The sequence below is a fragment of the Lampris incognitus genome, chromosome 2 (genome assembly GCF_029633865.1).
Source record: "Lampris incognitus isolate fLamInc1 chromosome 2, fLamInc1.hap2, whole genome shotgun sequence".
Lineage (NCBI taxonomy): Eukaryota > Metazoa > Chordata > Actinopteri > Lampriformes > Lampridae > Lampris > Lampris incognitus.
In genome coordinates this window covers 133,103,175-133,119,770 of record NC_079212.1, presented here as the reverse complement: position 1 = coordinate 133,119,770, position 16,596 = coordinate 133,103,175, and the positions used below count along the sequence as shown (strand labels likewise).

The window sequence follows — 16,596 nt, the reverse complement described above, 5'->3', positions numbered from 1 at the left end:
TAGCAGAAGTGGATGGATGGTTTTTGTTTTTTTTGAGATACTTTATTGATTCCCGTGGGGAAATTACGCTCTGCATTTAACCCATCCTAGCTGTGTCGCTAGGGGGCAGACACTGGGGGAACATGCAAACTCCACACAGAGGACAACCTGGGATGACCCCCCAAGGTTGGACAACCCTGGGGTTCGAACCCAGGAACTTTCTTCCTGTGAAGCAACAGCACTAACCACTGTGTCACACAAAACAAAGTGTCTCCCCGTCGGGGAATTGAACCCCGGTCTCCCGCGTGACAGGCGGGGATACTCACCACTATACTAACGAGGACGATGGATTGCATTTATATAGTGCTTTTCTACCTGCAACAGTGTCATTACATTCCTACACAACAATTTGAAAATTAACGGAATGACATCAAGCCAAGTTGGAAAAAGTTACTACCTGAAGTGGTGATTTTATAAATGTGTCTTTATGTCGACACAATAATTTCTTCTGGAAAGAAGCCCATGTTAAGATACAAAGCAGGTATCATTTAATTTTACAACAGATTGTCCCTTTGTAAAAACAAGTCGTATGTTGAAGTTGCTAATGGTTAAAGATCATAATTATTTCCCTTCACTCAGTGAAATTCTGAGTAGGTATTTAAGAACTGAGCTGTAGAATGGGTCACTTGCTGACTCCTTCAAGGACTCATGATGTGCTGACGGACTTTACAATCATTAATGTTGCAAATGCTGCAGCGATGATGCTGTGCTTTTGTTAATTCATTGCTGTTTTAGTTCTTGTTTATGTTTGTTTTTTGTGTTTTTTTTTCTTCCTTTTCTGGTCTTTTGTACTTTATCATTTGCATTTATGTTCCTTAAAGAAACTCAATAAAAACTTAAAATAATAATAAAAAGAAAATGAACAGGTAAAAAGTGAAGAGGGTTGTTAAGTGTGGCTGCTAATTGCAGGTACAATGATCTTATTTGCCATTTCAAAGGTAACCCGAGTCATATTTTCCTCATAATTAAGCATGCACCTTGAAAGAGCTCTAAAGAAATCACATCAAGGATATACTTCTGCTCTGTTTATTGTTGTTGTTTTTTTAGTGGCAAATAAGCTTGTCCTCTAAACATCAAACCTATTCCGCCCCTTATAAACATTCAGTTTTATACACCCCCCCTCTAAGATGGCCACATAATGTAAAATATAGTGGCCATTTGTAGCAGGGAGTAGTGTAGGACAACCATTTGTGGTATACCTAGTACAGCATGACGGGATGGTAGGGCAAAGTAAACAGATACTTGCTTTGTAGTATTAATTTGCTTACCGGTTGGCTCAGTGTAGTCTTTTCTAAATAAAGACACTCACTGTTGGGAATTTTATATGATAGAAAGTGTGTATACTTATTCACTGTGCCCTGCTGCCCATTTACAGCTCTACAGCTGGCCAGTGTAGATAAGGGGTATCTGCCAATTGCTGCTTGTGGTTATATTTATAACAATTCTTATTACTATTATTATTATTATTGTTATTTGTAAGGGGGTAGACTATGCTTATAACACAATTTTGATTTGATATTCCAGCCATCTCTTGTCTTGTTTGTCCCATTTCATTTCCATTCAATTGTCATTCTCAGGACAGGTTTTTGTTTTTTTTTGCTTGCTATAACCCACACACGACACACAATCCTGCTGGTGGATAGAGCAAGAGTAAACAAAAAGAAGGGAACTGGAAACAACAGAGAATGGCAAGAATTTTGTTCAGTCAAGAAAACACTGTGTATTCACATCAAAATATACATTCACTTTAGTATTCTTGTCCACCACCTTGGTCTTTTTCTCTTTTTGTTTTTGTATCATATTACTCACAGAATTGATAGTAACACTGACCCCCATCCCACAGGAATCCCATGGTCCAATGAACAGGTACATTCGCTTGACTAGACGGTACTTCAGTGTGGCCAGGGACACAGCTGCATTCAGACTAAACTACATATGAGGACATATGCCTCTCAGGCCACCTGCGAATGTGTCCTGAGAGTCTAGATCTCAAGATGACTTGAGGACACATAGCGTGTGTTCAGATCTGTTTTCAATGCTGTCCACTTAGGAACAGATCATCCAGAACACATTTAATGCTGGGTCTGAACATGGCCTATGGAATAAAATCACTGTGTTTCTAGGCATGGACACTTAAGAGAAAAAAACAGGAACCAACCTCTTGATATTGTTAAACCAGCGGTCTAAATTGCTAGAGGTGTTGGAGAAAGTGTCAGACATTAGGCTCTTGAGGCTCTGAAGACTGTGGACCAGGAACTTTCTCTGAGCATGACGTTCTGCCAGCTCATTGCGCTGATTTGCAAGAACCACATCCAGAACCTCCTCCAGTTGATCCTGGGCAGAAAGGAGATTACATTTGCCTTTAAATATTTCATTTGAAAACTACCACAGGTATCGTGTGACTTTTTCTTGTGCATCTAATGCTGCCTTTGTATCATACATCAAACCTTTTGTTACTCGTACATAAGGACATTAGAACAGCATTGTAAATAACATCACTGAAATTGGAGGCAAAATCTCTACCTCGTCATTTTATAATGCTTTGTTTTATTTCTCTGTAGATGTCACCACATGTCATCATCAGCCCATTAATTACATGATTCATTCTCCAAAATTTTACTGGGAGCTATTTTCAAATGAACCTTTTCTTTCTTACCTGGCACATGAAGTAATCATGCTGTAGACTCTTGACTGTACTCTTATCCAACTCGCCCATCCTGGTGGCCTCCTCCAGCTCCTCACAGAAGATCTTGTGAAGTTCCACCCGGCGCCACTCTACTATGTGCCTCTGGACCTTGGCTGATGCTTCTTCATGTCGGACCAGCAGGGATCGCTGTAGCCGGCTCTGGCTGAGCTTGTGCAGCTTTTCCAAGAGGACGCCACACTGCAGGAGCTCCTAGGCACAAACAATTCAGGAATCAGGAACATTTATTTGTCGTTTCATTCCATGCAACCGCACACATGAAATGAAATATAGTTTCCCCAAGCCCACAGCAGTGCAACACAAAGACAAAAATACATATCCAAACTACAAGAACACATATATCCAAACTACAAAAAAAAAACAAAAAAACAAAACAAAACAAAACTACAAAAACACATATAGCCAACATATCAACAAAAAAAAAGTTCACTGCCCAAGAGAGTGAACACCAGGATGACTGTCAGAACTGCCAGTCTGCATGGGCCAGCAGTTAGCTTAGCTGCCCCGCTTCTACATCCTGTTAGACTGCCCTCGATGTTTCCTCCTCGGGCACAGCTCCAGAAAGGGCCATGGTCCCTGGGCCCACCGGACATAGCAGACCAAGCTCTCCCAGCCAGACACCTTCGACACACCTCCCCGCATGCCACACGACAACACCAAAAACACAGTCAACGCTAAGCGAGGTCGCCGCCTCAGTCTGCATGGGCTAGCAGTTAGCTTAGCCTGCCCCACTTCCGCGTCCTGTCAGACCGCCCTCGGTGTTTCCTTTTTGGGCACAACTCCAGGCAGGGCTGTGGTCCCTGAGCCCACAGGACGCAGCAGACCAAGCTCTCCCAACCGATCCAGCATCAGCTCTCCCAGCCATCAAACGAAGACACACAATCTTAGACACAGACGTGAACAAAGACACCGCATGGACGGTACTGGGTGAGGCTGCCGCAAATGAAAGTTTGTGCTGCCATCTTCTCACACCGATAGTGGGTGAGGTCACTGCAAACGTCAATATGCACTGCCATCTTCCCACACCAGAAGTCGAATACAATGGTACTGGGCATGGAGTACAATGGTTGATTTGCATTAGACAAAGTACAACAGAGATTTTGATGATAGTTCCCATAAAAGCAGTGAGATAACTAATACAAATACACATACTACTACGGAATATCAGAAATATCACAGTGAGGATGACCGATAAAAGACCATTTTTGGGGGGCATAGGGCACTAGATAGTTAGATTAAGAGTCTTTAAAGAATACTTACTTTAAACCATATAGTTTACTTGGCTGACTAAAATGTTTATGACACCTTAATAATCTTCAAGCTATTTCAATAATTAAGTGAATTGGTATCTTACATAGCATCTGCATTTAAGCTTTGTGTAAGGTATTAAGTTATTATTTGCTGCCTGTCAGAGAAAATCATGTAAATCGACCACCCCCCAATCAATCAATCCAACTTTATTTATGTAGTACATCTTGTACATTAAAATGCAATGTAATGCCATTTACACTTAGTGAAAGTGCCATATTTCAAAGCAGACGTTCTTGGACTTGCACAAATGATATTTATGGCCAACTTTATTGACTCTTCAATAGCTCTTAGGTGATGACATACAAGAGAACTTTTTCAAGAATAAGTTCAAGAAACTACTGAGCACCACTAGCTGCCAAAAATGTGGGTATAGGTGACAATGGGATAAAAATCACAGGGCAACTGTTCATTCTAACTATGTACCTGTTGGTCTGCATGCTGACACAGTAGCTCTGCCCTGGCTTTCTCAGCTGTCTCGCTGCGGTGCTCCACCTCCATTTCCTCCCGGGTCTCCAGGTTACACTGGCCAGCTAAGGCAGCCATGCGAGCCCCCCTCTCCTCCTTCAGCCGTCCCTCCATGCCCAGCAGCTGGCCATGGAGCACACTGAGCAGCCTCTGCTGGACCTGGGCACTTGCTTGGTCTCGGGACTGCAGGTTTCCCAGAAGGGACGTAATTAGGTCCTTATAGATCTGAACCCGAGTGGCCTCCAGGTTGGCGGTGGCACGCAGCAGGCTAGACATCTCCAGGCTGATAGGGATAACATAAGGTAGGCAGAGTGAATGTGGTGGTACAAATATGGTGAAGTTTTTGGCTAAGATATAAGATCACTGACATTTGTCTTCTTGGTGTATTCAATAATAATGTTGACATTTATGAAAAAAAAGAAAAGAAAATAGTAGCTGTATTTTGTAAGAAAAGTAATGTAATGACGAAAACTTTTTTAACATTAGGACTTTACAGAGTTGAGGTTATTCAGTGCGTAATTTATCTGTGTCAGACTGTGGATAAATTACCTACAAGAGAATAAGAGCTACTTATAGACAACATGAAATGAAAATTGACCTTTCTCCTTGTTAGCTCATTACCCCAGTCTTATTATGCACCTATTCACCAACTTGTGCCAAAATCACAAAAAAAAATCAGTTTTTTTAATACTTATTTTACATCAAAATCTAATCATCTTAACTTCTTTTAAAACAGCCAAGTTTGTGTGATTGCATCACCAAATCTGTGCGGGTGGGCGAGCAACATTCAAACCAATATTATTGTAAAATGTTGTGCACGCTCCAATCAATTCCCAAAGGATCAAATTACATCCCTCCCTATGCTTTGTCGCGCCCTAATATTCTGTTTTCCATGGAACTACGTCACATTATGGAGGCAAGATATGCTCTGAATCCTGTGTCATATTGTCTTTAAGCCATGAGTTTAGCTTCTGGGTTAATCTACTCACTTCTCAAGAGCTTGATACATGTTCTGGGGATCTTCTAGCACCATGATGTCCACCATCTTGTCTTCAAACACTGCCTCATCTTTGGCTGTCTCAATCATGTTACAATCTGCATACTCTGGGTCAGAATCCCCCCTGTTTTTCTGAGGCAATCAAATAAAACAAAAGAAAAAAAGGAAAGAAAATAGTGTGTATATATATATATATCGTCAAGTACTCTGACTATACAAAAGTATTGTTACTTTTGGTATGCCACAATGAAGTACCACCACTGATCAATGTAGTTTTCAATAACAGTGGCTAGGGTTAATGGAATACATCAAGGTCTTTCTTTTTACAAATGGATGCATAAGAACCCTAGAACAGAAAATGCAACAAAAATAAGCCTGAATAATCAATGTGGCTTTCAATAACATTTTTGATAAACTAGATAAATGGGAATGCCAAAATTAAAGCATACACCGTACCCTTTGCTGAGGAAGGTTAAATCTGTTTCTGGCACACATCAGATTCCGTGCCAGATATCCAAGGGAAAGCAGCACCAAAGTCAAAAGGAAGCCACCAACAAATCCAGCAAAATGGACACCATGATTAGGATGAATCTAAAAAAGGATGAAAGAAAGAAAGCTCATAGTGTCGCAATAAAACAAAGCTATTATGTTTTAGTAACAGTTTTTAAGGCCCTACATGGGTCATTTAAATAGTCCTGTAGACCAGGCCACTCCAGTTTCTAGTGTTCCCCTATCATCCTCGGGGCCAGATTAGTATACAAAAGTGATATAAAACATGCATAACTAGAAGAATGCACTGTAAGTAGAGTGCAGATCCCCACCAGGTATATCTCCCCTTCTCTCGTGCTTGGTCTTGGCGACAAACCACCCCTTTTTTTGCCTATCACAATATATCACGGCCTGGAGTGAGCTACTGCTTTTATAAAATGGTTGTCAAGTATGGCAATATGAAAGACCGTTTTTATTAACAAGTTCGTAAAGCATTCATAAAGTACTGCTCTTACAAAGAAATAAGCATGCCCTCCTGGCTGCCAGCACATAGTGCAAGGCAGTTGCTATGTAATGTTTTTCCCCCCCTCATACACGGCGTGATACTGAGTTGTGTAAAGGAATTAGGCATTATCACCATTGAATGTGGTGATTATACCACGGCTAACAACCAATCAGATTGCTTGATTTGAGCTATCTGTTTTATAAACAGTCATAACTGTCAACAAAAATGATTAGGCTGACAGGCCCAGTAGTATGTGAGATTAGCAGCAGACAGATACATGCACACACAGAGAAAAAACGGTGTTTTTCCTGCCATTATAAAACTCTGGTGCGGCACCCAAGTGGATTGAAAGGAAAATATGAAAAAAAGTTTTTAATATGCAGCGCTCGAGCTAAAAAATCTACCTAATAAATACGTTTTGCCTGTCAGTCTGTGGACGCATCCCTCCCAGGTGGACCCTTGCACAAATGCGACCCATATGAACTTGCACTTTCCAAAAAGAAAAGGTTTGCTATGGGACCATTTTGGTCTAACCCTAACCCTGTCTTTATTTTCATAATAGAATAAATCTGGGCAAACCATTTACAGTCATGCATGCACAACTCACGTCTATAGTTGGCCGTAACAAGAATATGCAACACTTCCTGTTTCACTGCAACTTAGAGGAAGCTGTTCCTTTATAACTTTTGCATTTTTTTGATTTATCAAAATTATTTTAATAGCTCTGATCATGTTGCTGCCCGATCCGAATCAATCATAGATGTGAGTTGGGCATGCGCACCATTGATTTAGATTGAGCAGCGACAGAGAGCAGCATTGGTCGAGTGAGCTAGAGAGTGAATGAAGAGAGGGAGCGGCGATAGCAAAAACGAAACGTTTTTCGAAGGTTTTTAATCACAACCACGAGAGGTCCTTCATCATACAGTCATAACTGTGCACAAACATTTTTAGGCTGATAGGTCCAGTAGTTTGCCAGATTAGCTGTGGACACACACACACACACGCACACACCAACTCTCCACTGAAAACATTAATAAAACAAAGATGCAATAATGAAAGCAGCATGTGTATTTCCACTAAGGGAGCTGTATCAATGTATACTATGAGTGTGTACTACTTACCCTGTCAGTGGAGTTCACCCTCAGGGTCAGATTAGCCATTAGTGGACCAAACATGCTAACATCATTCTGTACAGGTGTAAAACAACATTTTAGGTTGGAGGCCACAGAGAAACACCAGCACAAAAAACTTTAGAAGTAGTGACTGAACTAGTGAGTGAGAGATTTCTATGGAGAATTTGGAAAATTGGGTATACTTGAATGTTGAACATTAAACCAAATAAACGAATTACTTTTAATTTCAAATATGCTTTAACTGTCAATAATTCATAGTACACAACCAGAAGTGATGCTGTTTTGTTATAGAAATAGATACTGCCTTTCATTTTACAGGACAAATAGAATCGTAAACAGTACCTGCGAGGCATTAGAGAATGTTAGAAAAGCAGGAAGGTGTAACACTTCATTCTTATGACTTTTGATGCGAGCCGTATAATTCACAACATGCCTGGATCCAGCTGAAAAATATAAGTCCAAACAATGACATGTGTTGAGGATGCAGCATGGGGCAAATCCTAATGACCTTATCTCACAATAGTTCCAATTAGGATATATTTATCGCCTTTGAAAAACAATTCTTCCAAAACTTACCCGGCAGTGAATCAATCGCAAATGTCTGGTAGCCTGTCTCCACTACCTTGCCTTCGGTTTTCAGGGGTACTATCCCTGAAATGGAGTCCCTAATAGCCACTTGAGACAGGTTGGTGCCACCTACTGGGCCCATGTTGTAGATTTGAAGGAAGAATGTCAGTTGAGGGGGATCAGTGTCGAGCTCCACCTAAGTCCCAGAAGATTAGATAGCAAATGCATATTAAGCAAACAGATGATTTGTTCTTCAGCATGTACATTACATGCACATGTATATTACAACGAAAACATTTAAAAAGGTATGCTATGTAAGATTGATATCCATGAACATGAAAGGGATCTAAATCAAATCAAAAACAAGCCTGATTGACTGACTGCTGCTATTCGGGAGACATACTGGGGCTTCTAGATATAGATAGATACTTTATTATTGCCACACAACAATGTTGTTTTGGTACCGCATGGTAGCTCAGTTCCAGTGCAAAAAGAGAGAAAAACAAGCAGCACCATAAACCATTACAACAACACACACAAAAAGGAAAGACATGAATGTGAGAATATGTACAGTGAATATACTATGACACAGTTCAGTTCCTCAGGATATCAAGTAGCCCAACAGTTAGAGAGTACAATGATTGATGTACCAGTGCTAACAAGTCCAGTCTGAGTTCAGTCCAGTGCATACAGTGCATTCAGGTCAGTTTAAGGGATCTTGTAGCAAGGGGGCTAGCAATGGATTTTAAGTGCTGTAGGAAATAAGCTGTTTTTGAATTGAGTGGTTTTAGTTAATATGGACCTGTAGCACCTTCCAGAGGGGAGAAGCTGGAAGAGGTGGTGGGCTGGGTGGGAGGGGTCACTGATTATTTTAGCTGCCTGGTTGAAGGTGCGCTTTATATACAGTGAGTTGACTGGGGGAAGGTCACAACCAATTATGTTGGAAGCCTAAGTAACAATGCGCTCCAGTTTCCTCTTGGTTTGACTGTCTGAGCTCCCATACCAGACAGTGAGAGATGGGGTGAAGACGCTCTCTATTATGGCTTTATAGAAGTGGACCAACACGTGCTTTTTGACATGATACTTCTTCAGTTGCCTGAGACAGTACAGTCTTTGCTGAGCCTTCTTGATGATGTGGTTGGTGGTGATTTTCCATTTCAGAGTGTTACTGATATAGGTGCTGAGAAATTTGAAGGAGTCTGTCAGGGTTATGGGTTGGTCAGTGATATGAACAGGGGCTTTGATGTTTGTCCTCTTCCTGAAGTCTACAGCTATTTCCGTTTTTTTGAGGTATTGAGTAAGAGGTTATTGTTGCTGCACCAATGTACAGCCCAATTCACCTCTTGGCAGTATTGAGTCTCTTCATTGTTATTGATAAGTCCATTGATAATAGTGTTGTCTACATATTTGAATATTTGGACTGAGCTGTGGTGAGATGTAAACTTGTTGGTGTAGATGGAGAAAAGCAAAGGCGATAACACACAGGCTTGTGGTGCACCAGTACTGAGGGTCAGAGGGCATAATATAGCGTTGTTAACCTTGAAAAACTGAATTATGTTTCTAAGAAGGTCCAGAATCCAGTAACACAGGGCTGGGTTGATGTTCATGTCTAGAAGCCTGGTGAAGAATGTGAGAGGATTAATGGTGTTGAAAGCCGAGCTCAAGTCTGTATACAGAATGTGTGCGTATGTTTGTTGATTTGATAAGCACATTGAAGAAATCACCAAAACTGCCTTTTTTCACTTACGTAACATAGCTAAAATTTGGCCTTTCCTGTCCATGGCCGACACAGAGACTCCAGACTTGATTACTGTAATGTTCTGTTTTCAGGTCTGCCACATGCTGGTGCTAAAAGTCTTCAGATGGTTCAGAATGCTGCAGCTAGAATCCTCACTAAATCTAGGAAATTTGACCATATTACACCAATTCTTGCCTCCCTTCATTGGCTTCCTAGCCGTGTTAGATCAGACTTCAAGGTGCTTCTGCTGACTTATAAAATCCTAGATGGGCTTGCCCCATCTTACCTGTCTTATCTCATTCCATCTCATGTACATGGATGTACATTCCAACTCGAGCTCTTTGCTCTCAAAATACAGGGCTCCTGTGTGTACCCAAAGTTAAAAAGAAGTCAGCTGGTGGCAGGGCCTTTTCCTATCGGAACCCATTCTTGTGGATTAACTTGCCTGCCCCCCACAGACAATCTGTCTGTTGAGTCCTTTAAATCCACACTTAAAACTATTCTTTTTGCCTTAGCCTACAATTGGTTGCCTTTAAGTTGAGTGCTTCACAACTTGTACTGCACGGCGAGTCGGTTTTCTGTCTCAATGAATTTACCAAGCACTGTTCTGCCACTGAGATTATAGCGTATAGATTATTGACTATTGCCAACTGTTCTCTTCTTTCACGTCTTTTCTCTCTCTCCAAATGATGTCTTCTCCTTTCTCTTTTTCTGTGTGAGAATGATGTGATGCGAGTCTCCCTTATGTTCACATGCAGTCTGTCCTCCTCCCAGGTCTCCATGGTGACAGTGGTCGTCACCTGGACACTGCCAGGCATCCTCCTCATCACATCTTCTTTTTATGTATCTTATAAATCCATATAATTTTGTTATCCTGTTTTAATGTTATATCCTCTCATTAGGGTGTGACTTTTTTTTCTTTACATGGTGATGCTGGTCACAGGGCTCGGGTCCTGGGCTGTTCCAGTGGTGTCTGGACACTGCTTGGCATCCTCCTCATCATATTCTTCATATATTTTATAATTCCATTATAATTCTGTTATCCTCGTTCAATGTTGTATTCTGTAAATCGTGTAAACACAACATCCACTGCATGTTGTCCGTCTTGGGAGAGCGATCCCTCCTCTGTTGCTCTCCCTGAGGTTTCTTCCTATTTTTTCCTCCTACAGCAAGAGTTAAAGGGAACCAGCAAGAGCTAAAGGGAAGGCTTACAAGATGGTTGTGAGACCAGCTATGTTATATGGTTTGGAGACAGTGGCACCGACGAAAAGACAGGAGGCGGAGCTGGAGGTGGCAGAGTTGAAGATGCTAAGATTTTCACTGGGAGTGACAAAGGACAGGATTAGGAATGATTATATTAGAGGGACCGCTCAAGTTGGACGGTTTGGAGACAAAGCAAGAGAGGCAAGATTGAGATGACTTGGACATGTGTGGAGGAGAGATGCTGGGTATATTGGGAGAAGGATGCTGAATATGGAGCTGCCAGGAAAGAGGAAAAGAGGAAGGCCAAAGAGGAGGTTTATGGATATGGTGAGGGAGGACATGCAGGTGGCTGGTGTGACAGAGGAAGATGCAGAGGACAGGAAGAAATGGGAATGGATGATCCGCTGTGGCGACCCCTAACAGAAGCAGCCAAAAGTAGTAGTAGTAGTAGTAGTAGTAGTAGTAGTAGTAGTAGTAGTAGTAGAATAGACTGTGCAAGTTGGGCCGTCTTAGACGAAGGATGACTAAACGTGGCGATATCTTTGGTCATGGCTCCAAAATGGTGGTCCTACATCAATCACCCTGTGAGACAGGTTCAAAGGCGGCCCTTATTATGGTCTTGCGACCGAAGATAACCTGGGACAAAAGTCTGACAGTGTCAGAAATTTAGGGTGACCATCTCACAATGTGACTGCTGCTACGACCTATGTCTAACCAACCAATAGAAACGCAGCACGAAATGACGCACTGATCAATGCGACGCAGAATCTTTGCTGGCGCTAAACATAAACAAACAGACTGTTAGCATCTGTGACCCAAATGCGATGGATTCAACAAAACAAGCTAAAACAAGCTAACAAAACGAGCAACAAAACTAGCTGCGGTGACTATTGAAAGGACTCGATTCCTGCTTGGTGTCATGTTGCTCTGCCAGCGGCGTAGATTGATTACGCGCGCTGATGCGACATGCATGCTGATGCGACATGCATGCTGATGTTTTTATGGGCTTGCGTCATAGCCTGCAATTCAGTAGGTGTTATTGTACAGTCTACATACATCAAACTTGATGTCGTACCCAAGTTTATTAGATTCATATCACACAGTGTGGCTTGCAATAAACTTATAGGATTGTTAAAATCACACAGTCTGTAGGAGGCTTTAAAGTTGTTTTTTTAAGGAGTTGTTCCTGATCCGATGCGAGGGTCTAAGGACAGGATGTTTTGTTGCTGTAGGGCCCCTTGAGGCAAATTTGTAATTTATGATATTGGGCTATACAAATAAAATTGACTTGACTTGATTCCAGGTGCCCCGCGACACTGAGAGCAGAATAAGCGGTTTGGATAATGGATGGATGAATGATTCCAGGTGTTGCAGAGTGAAGTGAAGAGTCAGGTTTACAGCATCCTCAACAGATCTATTAGCCTGATAAGCAAACTGATATGGATCCATCAGTGGGAATATACAGGACTTCAGGTAGGAAAGGAATACACACTCAATCACTTTCATAGCCACTGAAGTGAGGGCAACTGACCTGAAGTCGTTGAGGCATGTTGTTTTGGCTGACTTAGGGACCGGGATGATGGTAGATTTTTTTAAAACACTGTGGGACTGCACACAGTCATAAGGAGGTGTTAAAAATGTCAGTGAACACTGAGGCTAGTTGATCTGCACAATGGCTAAGCATAGCTGGGCAGAGCTGATCTGGCCCTGCTGCGTTCCTTTTATTTTGTTTTTTTGAAAAGCCTCCGCACTTCAGCCTTCTAGATGGAAAAAGGAGGGGTGAGGGAAGGAGGGAGAGGGGGGATGAATGCTGGTGTGTACATCCTCAAACCGTGCATAAAAATCATTGAACCTTTCAGGGAGACTAGGGTCCTCATCTGGTGGTGAAGCAGGCCCCTTTGTGTAGTTTGTCATCTCCTTCAGGCTTTTCCAGACTGATCTGGGATTATTGGTAGTGAGTTGTTGTTCCAGTTTTTTTGTGTAGTCAGCCTTGGCTTTCCTGATTGCAGAGTGCAGTTCATATTTGGCAGATGTATTTCTCCCTGTCTCCACTGTTAAAGGCAGAATTTTTTTCCTGCATAGTGCAGCTGGTTCTTTTAAGAACCAGGGTTTGCTATTATTGTATGACATCATGGATTTGGTCGGGATACATTGGTCCAAACAAAACCGGATGTATGACGTCACTGTGTCTGTGTACTCGTCGAGGCAGTTACACGTGTCCCTGAAGATGTCCCAAACAGTGCATTCAAAGCAACCTCTCAGAGTTTCAATGGCATTAGTGGACCATGTTTTTACGGTGTTGGACTTTGGTTTAACAGCTTTGAGCTTTTGTTTATACACTGGGACAAGGAACAGCATTGCATAGTCGGACCTTCCCAGCAGGGCTCTCAGGAAGGCACGGTAAGCTGACGTGATTGTTGTATAGCAGCGGTCCAGTATTTTATCTTCTCTTGTGGGACATGTCACCTGTTGCATATAGCTAGGGAGTTCGTCGGACAAATTGCAGGGGTTGAAGTCACCCAGTACTATTATTGTGGAGTCTGGGTGTGTTCTTTCAACTGAGGATATACTATGGTATGCTAGTTCACAGGTGGCAGTGTTAGCATTACATTGCAGTGGGATGTAAACACCAGTTAGCATAATGGATGCAAAATCCCTTGGGAGGTAGAAGGATCTGCACGTAATAGTTAGGAACTCAAGGTCTGGGAAGCAAGACTGTTGTACTGTAGTGGAGTTGGTACACCAGTGTTCATTAATCATAAAACATATACCTCCAGCTTTATTTTTCAAAGATGGTTTAATTGACCTGTCAGCTCGGTGGATAGTAAACCTGGGGGTGTTATAGCCGCATCAGGGGTGTGTTGATCCAGCCAGGTCTCGGTAAGGCAAATGGCAGCGCATTCCTTGTAATTCCAGTTAGTTTGGATCAAAAGTAGGAGTTCGTCCATTTTATTCCTGAGCAATCTAACGTTGGAGAGTAGCAAAGCCAGCAAGGTTGGTCAGTAGGGCTGCTTTCTGAACCTGGTGATTGTGCCAGTACGTTGTCGTCCGGTATTCTTACCTGTCGGCAGTATATGCCCAGCTAGGCCTATATGTCCAGGCACAGCTTTAGTCTGTAATTAATCACGGATGGAAAGATGTTGTGGCATTAATAAGCCATACGATTTCTCTCACATGTTTGATAGATTCAGTCTGTTTTATCTGTGTATACATGTTGATTTCCTTACGAATGACACCAGTAAAAATGAGACACAGCAACCGAGCTTGTACCTGGACGAGCCTGACGGCCGCCATCTTACTTTCCATTTTGGGTTTTTTTTCAGTCTGACAAAGGGTTTCTCTTCAGTCAGTCTCACAACTCATGCTTCTCTTCTATTGAACTGGATGAAAATGAATCGTTAAAGGGGGACTGGGGCTCCATGGGAGTGAGCTTCATAGGAGGAGCTCATTCACATTTTGACAGCTGTATAAAGGTTAACTCCACCAACATATCACTATACCCAGAGGGTTAAATATAGGCTAGATTAAGGTAAACTCTTAAATAGTTTACCTTTAAATGAATTCAATGTATGTAGCAGATACATGTATGTAGTAGCAATATACAGAACCTATCATATTTTACTTACCTCTGCACACTTCTGGAATTCAACCCGAAATGCTGTTGGACTTGCAACATTCTGAACCTGCAAAACATTTGAATATAAATATATTTATAACATATTTCTTCTAATCAGCAACGTTGACTACTTAGCCACATATTTCCATGAATGAGTACTTAGCAGACATTGTACCAAGAGGATTAAGAGAACAGGTGTATTGCAGAACCGTGTCAGCGTACTCCAAGAAAAATCAATAACTATTGACTTTCATTATTGTAATTATAATAACAAATGAAAGCCAGGCACTTAGCTACTACTTCAGTAGATCTAAAATTAAAGGGGCAACACTGTCTACAAGTAGTAAAAGACATACCTGAGGAAGACTGCGCCCAGGATTGTACCTGGTGAGGGTGCTTCTACGGCCTCTATGATGTATGATGTTAAACATATAGGCGAACGAGCTGTAAATGGAGCTTTCCCATGGGCCAGCAGGAGCTCCAGAGGAGATGGGACCCTCCTCCAAGGTACAAACCACAGTCCCATATATTTCACCTGCTCCTGTGTGTATGAACAACATGAACGGTCCTAATTAAGTGCTACAATGTGGAAAACAGCGACAATTCAGTTTGCTAACATCGTAGTCGGGCATTTTTCTCATCATTGCAATTCAGGTGATTTGCTCGCACTTTTGACAATAATCCAAACATATGTATCATGAATATAGCTATAACATCATGCTCTTGATGTATTTCGGTTACCTGTAAGTACTTATGACCGCATAGCATTTAACTCTCAGACATTTATGCATATTTTACACTTGCTAGGTTTTACAATTCATTGAAAGGATACATTTATTCGACATAGTGGGTTGATAATGTTTGCAAGATGGAAAGGAAAACAAACCAGTCATCCTCAAGAAACCAAGGTCCGCTGGTTTCCCATCGCGGTTATGCTGGAGTACACTGGACAGACCCTGCTATCGAAAAGGACACATAACCAACATGACTTAATGTTACGCTTTACTCACTGAAAGAGTCTGGTTTGTAATGATATTCCGATATTATTGTAACCGGTTATTTTCTTGCCCGGTGCGGGATTCGATACGGGGTGTACTGCACCCCAAGGCGACATCACTAACCGCTCGACTAAAGGGTCAGACCCGTTATCTAGGGACTAACATGTCTTATTAGTAGTTTACATTATCAACTGATAATTACGTTGCTTACTTCGTTTAAGCGTAACGACATTTCAATGGCACTGATAAATCATGTGTGATCGGCGTTAGATCTACTCACTTGGTGTAGGAAAGTTGGCGGTAGCACGCAGCCCGAACCATCCTGACATCTTGCGGGATGTTGGATCTCGCCTACCGACATAACGGAACATTTCACTTCACACCGGCGACACCAACAACGGTGTGGAAAGGGTCTAGATAAATACGCCAGTTGCAGATCGAATAAAACGTAAGAAAGTGTGACCACCAGCTTTCCCAAGAAGAGTACCTGAAGCATTACTGTACAAAAAGACTCCCCGGAGCTGCCGCATAGCTAACTAACTGGTAACTAACGTTGTTTCTTGAAGTCCGCGATGAAAACCGTCCGAATTTCCCCTGAGAAACACAGGTCCAGACAACGTTTCCGACGACAGCATCTTAGTCGGTCTAAGTTATAAAAAAAGAAAAGAGAGAGAGAGTACCTGTAAACGCAAAAACAGGCAAAGAAAAACTTGGAAACCTGCGCCACAGATGAAGGAATTTCGGCCCCGAATCGGGTTTGTTGTGTCGGTTCTGAAAACGAGTCGCTTAAGGTGAAGCAAACGTACTCGGTCGCCGTCGAGTTAAGATTCG

At 42.0% G+C, this 16,596-nt stretch overlaps 1 protein-coding gene and 1 non-coding gene across 2 annotated transcripts in view; both read right to left on the bottom strand.

Moving 5' to 3' along the window:
* Window positions 1–16,551, bottom strand: part of LOC130107668 (limbin-like) — a 30,385-nt gene extending 13,834 nt beyond the window's left edge. The window contains exons 1-12 of the mRNA XM_056274379.1: window positions 16,046–16,551; window positions 15,654–15,723; window positions 15,124–15,308; window positions 14,778–14,834; window positions 8,220–8,406; window positions 7,986–8,086; window positions 7,632–7,697; window positions 5,973–6,107; window positions 5,509–5,648; window positions 4,478–4,802; window positions 2,696–2,935; window positions 2,198–2,373 (exon numbers count right to left, since the gene is read on the bottom strand). Coding sequence (XP_056130354.1) covers window positions 2,198–2,373; window positions 2,696–2,935; window positions 4,478–4,802; window positions 5,509–5,648; window positions 5,973–6,107; window positions 7,632–7,697; window positions 7,986–8,086; window positions 8,220–8,406; window positions 14,778–14,834; window positions 15,124–15,308; window positions 15,654–15,723; window positions 16,046–16,261 — 1,898 coding nt within the window. The 5' untranslated portion in view covers window positions 16,262–16,551. The remainder of the gene's footprint in view (window positions 1–2,197; window positions 2,374–2,695; window positions 2,936–4,477; window positions 4,803–5,508; window positions 5,649–5,972; window positions 6,108–7,631; window positions 7,698–7,985; window positions 8,087–8,219; window positions 8,407–14,777; window positions 14,835–15,123; window positions 15,309–15,653; window positions 15,724–16,045) is intronic.
* On the bottom strand, window positions 251–322 carry trnad-guc (transfer RNA aspartic acid (anticodon GUC)). Its single transcript has one exon. It is a non-coding gene; the product is annotated as a tRNA-Asp (tRNA).
* Window positions 16,552–16,596: the final 45 nt, after the last annotated feature.